The 6,000-nt window shown below is 43.7% G+C and overlaps 1 protein-coding gene across 1 annotated transcript in view; it reads left to right on the forward strand.

Moving 5' to 3' along the window:
- Nucleotides 1-5,275, forward strand: part of LOC134570761 (putative methyltransferase DDB_G0268948) — a 111,758-nt gene extending 106,483 nt beyond the window's left edge. Inside the window, exons 6-7 of the mRNA XM_063428728.1 lie at nucleotides 3,760-3,897; nucleotides 5,093-5,275. Of these exons, the coding sequence (XP_063284798.1) occupies nucleotides 3,760-3,897; nucleotides 5,093-5,192 (238 nt within the window). The 3' untranslated portion in view covers nucleotides 5,193-5,275. The remainder of the gene's footprint in view (nucleotides 1-3,759; nucleotides 3,898-5,092) is intronic.
- Nucleotides 5,276-6,000: the final 725 nt, after the last annotated feature.

A 6,000-nucleotide genomic window follows, 5' to 3' on the forward strand; every position in this document is an offset into this window, starting at 1 on the left:
CGTCACCACCCTCAGCCTCCCCCACTCACATTACCCCCCACTCACATTACCCCCCACTCTCACATTACCCCCCCACTCTCACATTACCCCCCCACTCTCACATTACCCCCCACTCTCACATTACCACCCCACTCTCACATTACCCCCCACTCTCACATTACCCCCCACTCTCACATTACCCCCCACTCTCACATTACCCCCCACTCTCACATTACCCCCCCCCACTCTCACATTAGCCCCCCCACTCTCACATTAGCCCCCCCACTCTCACATTAGCCCCCCCACTCTCACATTAGCCCCCCACTCTCACATTAGCCCCCCCACTCTCACATTAGCCCCCCCACTCTCACATTAGCCCCCCCCTCTCACATTAGCCCCCCACTCTCACATTAGCCCCCCACTCTCGCATTACCCCCTCTCACTCTCGCATTACCCCCTCTCACTCTCGCATTACCCCCTCTCACTCTCGCATTACCCCCTCTCACTCTCGCATTACCCCCTCTCACTCTCGCATTACCCCCTCTCACTCTCGCATTACCCCCTCTCACTCTCGCATTACCCCCTCTCACTCTCGCATTACCCCCTCTCACTCTTGCATTACTCCCTCTCACATTACCATCACCCCCCGCTCCCTCTCACATTACCATCACCCCCCTGCTCCCTTTCACCATCACCCCCGCTCCCTCTCACCATCACACCCCCCGCTCCCTCTCACCATCACACCCCCCGCTCCCTCTCACCATCAGCTACCCCATACACATAGGGTCTCAGACAAAAACGCAAACATGCTCACAGAGACATACATTCGCACACACAAGGATACTCTCTGTCAGACACACTCTCAGGCACATACACAGGTAGACAGTGCATCAATGTGTATATGTGACACTTTTTTGTTAGTGGGGCCTCATGTTTGTGTTTCGCCTAAGGCCTCATAAAGTCTAGAGCCGCCTCTGTCTGGAAGGGAGGGACTGCTGCTGATTGGCTGGAATGTGTCTGCTGAATTTGAGGTACAGGGTCAAAGTTTACTCAATGATGACGAATAGGGGGCGGACCGAACATTGCATATGTTCGCCCGCCGCGAACGCGAACACGCTATGTGTGCCGGGAACTATTCGCCAGCGAACCGTCCGGGACATCACTAGTGACATAGTCAGAGAAGCCTCGGGCTGTAGATGCGCTGCCCGAGTAAGAAGCATACTGAAAGCCTGGCCAAATTGATTCATACAGTGATCATTCTCCTCTAGCTTTCTCTCGCAAGCTTCTATGTGCTGACACAATTCTGCAGGATCTATGGCCATGTCGTAATGTCAGGATTACTAGTAGATCCAGCACACAGAATTATATCACCCCTTGGACTAAAGAACTGAAAATTGTCATTTGTTGAGTTTGCAGCATATTTACTGAAATCAAAAACTATTTCAATCAAACTTATAACAACATTTTAACTTTTTAAACATTTTAACAGGTCACGTTACATTTTAACATAGGACCCATTATTTGATAGCAGCTTCACAAGTCTTGCATCCATTGAACTTGTGAGTTTTTGGACAGTTTCTGCTTAAATTTGTTTGCAAGAGGTCAGGATAGCCTCCCAGAGCTGCTGTTTGGATGTAAACTGCCTCCCACCCTCATAGATCTTTTGCTTGAGGGTGCTCCAAAGGTACTCAATAGGATTGAGGTCAGGGGAGGTTGGAGTCCACACCATGACTTTTTTTTTCTCCTTTTATCCCCATAGCAACCATTGATGCAGAGGTATTCTTTGTCATGCATGAAGATGATTTTATTACGGAAAGCATAGTTCTTCCTTCTGTACCAGGGAAGCAAGTGGTCAGTCAGAAACTCCACATACTTTGCAGAGGTCATCTTTACACCTTCGGGGGCCCCTAAAGGGGCCGACCAGCTCTCTTCCCATGATTCCGTCCCAAAACATGACTCCACCACCGCCCTGCTGACGTTGCAGCCTTGTTGGAACAGGGTGGCCGTCCACCAACCATCCACTACTCCATCCATCTGGACCATCCAGGGTTGCATGGCACTCATCAGTGAACAGGACTGTTTGAAAATTAGTCTTCATGTATTTTTCTGCGCAATGCAGCCATTTCTGCTTGTGAGCATTGGTTAGTGGTGGCCTAATAGAAGGTTTATGCACAGTTGCAAGACTCTGGAGGACTCTACACCTTGATGTCCGTGGGACTCCAGAGGCACCAGCAGCTTCAAATATCTGTTTGCTGCTATGTAATGGTATTTTAGCAGCTGTTCTCTTGATCCGAAGCATGGATCTGGCAAAAATCTTCCTCAATGTGCACGAACCCATCTGTGCTCTGAATCAGTCACAAATCTCTTAATAGTGCGATGATCACGCTTACGTTTTCGTGAAATATCTAATTTTCATACCTCGTCCAAGGCATTGAACTATTTCACTCTTCGGCAGCAGAGAGATCCTTTTTCTTCCCCATATTGCATGAAAATGGTGCTCTGCTTAATAATGTGGAACACCCTCCTTTAGTAGTTTTTCCTTAAATTGGCCTCATCTGGCAATCTAATTATCACAGGTGTCCGAGATTTTCAGTCATCAAAAGAGCCCTGAGACACATTGCCATCCATGAGTTAAACTGAAAAACAAAATATTTAATTTTTGTGACACTTAAATAGAATTTGCATAATAATTTGGAACAGGGTGTAGTCAGAATACTTGCCGAGGTCAGGGACACAGAAGGAGAAACAACGATAAAGGAAAGCCAAAATTCAAGGATACCAGAATACAGGGAAGTCAAAATGCAGCCAAAGTCAGGAACCAGAAATAAACGCTCAGGAATACATTTTCGGAAACCTACTAGGGGAAACCACGACAGGGCAATGAGAAGAAGTAAAATGTGTTTAAATAAGCCTCCTATGGATCCGATTGGCCGCAACCGGCCTTTGACCACAGAATGTGTGTGTGCGTCTTTTGCGTGACGTCACACGCACGTTGACGTAGTCATTGCCGTGGGCGGACGTGGGGCTATAAAATGGTGTGGATCCACAGCTGCCGGCGTCCACCAAAATGTTGCAGGAGTCAGGTGTACTGGCGCATAGCTGCTGAGCAGCACAAGGTGAAGATGAATATGTTACAGGATGTTGTCAATAGCAATAAACTTCGGTTTAAGAGTCGGTAATCTGTGCTGAAATTCAAGAAAATGTTAAGCAACAGGCTTATCCGTCTTGCCATCTCAAAATGCCATGAAGCTGTTGGCATACGTGGGTGCTATCGCCGATCCCATTGCAGTCGCAGTTTCTTGTTTATAAAAGAATCTTTTAAAACGAAAATAGTTATTAGAAAGTGTCAACTGTAAACATTCCAACATTCCATTATAAAATTCTGATTCCACTAAAAGATTGCGCATGGCTTCCATGCCCATTGTATGTGGTATTACAGTATACAATTTTTTTACATGTGTTGTAGCAAAAATTATGGTTTAATCAGGTAATTTACAATCTTTAATCAGAGTTAAAAAATCCAGTGTCTCTCAGGCATGTAGGTATTCGTGTTACTGATGGTTTGCAGTGAAAAGTAACAAATTTTGCTAGAGGTTACAATACACCTCCCCTAGCCGAGACTAGTCGAGACTTTAGTGTGTGTGTGTGTGTGTGTGTATATATATATATATATATATATATATATATATATATATATATATATATATATGTTCCACAGGAAAATCACTGAATTAATTTATTTGATAACAATTTAACTCTAGTATATACTTTTTTTTTCAGAATCAATGACATTCTTGAAATATATCCGGTAACTGTAACAGATCTCTTGGGTCTGATCCAGGCATTATATATATATCAGGAATTTCTGGAAGAAGACCGAAAAGAAGCCCTGATGTTTTTGCAAAATGTAGATAAAAGGTGAGAAACTATTATTGCAGTAAGATATGTTAGCAAATTAAGTTCCAGAAGTATAAACCTACAACCAATAGATGAGAAAAACAATGTTGTATTTAAAAATCTCTTTCCAAAGAAAGTTGAGCAATGCACTTTCTTCACTCCATACCAAATTTTAGAGAATTAAATGTATCATGAGCAATGCTTTAATAATTGTTCGCTTGTCAATACTCATACTGTATAAGCTGGTACCCATAACTTGTATATACTTGCTGTGGCTATCTCAACTCATGTGGCTGTTGTCTCTATCGCACACACAACATAAGAACTACAGAATATTCTTCTATGGACTCAATGCCCCTGCCTCGGGTACTTGGTTATTACAGTCACTGTGTCCTTCAATCTTACCTATGAACCTGTTCCTCTTGCCATGCCGGAGTCTCCAGTTCCTATGGAAGTTGTCGGGCCACATGTCCATGGGACTGGGAAATCTCCACTAAAGAGCTATAAATACTGTATAAGTTGTCTTTAGTTAGATATCTGGGCACAGGTTAAGACAGTTTCCTCACCTTCCTACAGTTGGATAGGGTCATATTGAGCCCTGTTGGCCTTTTTTGTCAATTTTCCAGATTTTACACTTTCTACAGGATTTTGACGCAAAAAGCACTGATTTCAAACCAAACATTGCTTCCAGCCAAATGGCAGATTGTATCGGATTTGGCTTGAGTAAATAGGACAATTGGCATTCCCATCAGGGTGGGGTAGGAGGGGGGGGGGTGGGGGGGGGAGGGGGTAGGAGGGTTAGTCGTCTATTTGAAATTGTTATGAAAAATACTTGCCTTCATTGTCTCATCTATGATCGCTGTATCTGTTTTTTTCTACCTCACGCTGAACACGGTACACTGAACAGGATAATCACTGAACAGGATAATGCTGCATGTAGACATGTGTTCAACATACTTCATGTAGACATTATGGAAAAAAAAAGCAAAACAGGTTTGGTTCAAAAAGGAAAAAATTGTACTGAACTAATGAGCTAAACTTATTTTAGGTGACCATTGTCTTTTAAGGGCACTCAAGTGTAATAGGTAATTTATCATTTAATAAAAACAATGGACTAATGATACGTAAATAAGTTCCATTTTTTTTTTTTTTTTTTTTTAAATCTGAGGTTACCACCTATTTTTTGTGAATTTATTATTCTCTCCCATTTCCCTAGGTTCTTGGATGTTTTGGGAGAAAACGATTTTCACGCCACTATGGAGGTGCATTTGAAGCATGCATGTGTTCTAGCATGCAAACCAAAACTCCATGCATAAGAAGGCAGACATGTGCATGATTATACTTTCATATGTAATGTCAGTATTTAGTGAAAAAAGTGTACTATGAATACATTTAGTTATTAAAGTATCACTTGGTACATCTGACTCGTCTACAATGAGTAAATCTAATTGGGCAGATCTGAATTAAAGGGGAACCATTCAGCACACCGGGATACCGGGGAATTTTCCAGTGGGCCGCAGCACCTGTAGCTGGCAGGAAGCCCAGATGTGTAATTTAAATAATTTTCCCTTGGACTGTAACAGCCTGTGTTAGTCCGAGGGAAATAAGGGAGGGGCTGGGGTTGGAGGGAGGTGCTGGTGCGGCCCATTTAGGCTGCAAGCGGGCCGGAGGGAGTTCTGAGTTCATTCCTGAATCTTCAGCAATTGGTGCCTCTCTTCTCTGCCCCTGGACTAAAGACCCACCTCCCATGATCAAGCCCCGCCCCCACAAACGCTGCTGACCTGGAAGGAAGAGGTTAGAAAATGGAGACCTCACCTCCCAGTGCTCCTTGTCTACCACCACAGCCTTCTGTGACAGGTAGGTTTGTGTGTGTGCGCACACAGGGCCAGATTAAGAGCCCAGTGGGCCTGGTGCTGAAAATTATGATGGGCCTAATTACAGAATCTTATCAAACAAAAACACTAAAACAATTATACCTCCCAAGCATGTACCTGATGGAGATGGTGTTGGAGGGAAACTCAAAAGATGCAGCTATAAGAAAACACATACTCTATGCTAATCTCTCTAATTTATGCTTTCATTTTTCAAGTAAATCCATACACCCTAACAGCAGTATTCAGTGAA

The sequence above is a fragment of the Pelobates fuscus genome, chromosome 8 (assembly GCF_036172605.1).
Source record: "Pelobates fuscus isolate aPelFus1 chromosome 8, aPelFus1.pri, whole genome shotgun sequence".
NCBI lineage: Eukaryota > Metazoa > Chordata > Amphibia > Anura > Pelobatidae > Pelobates > Pelobates fuscus.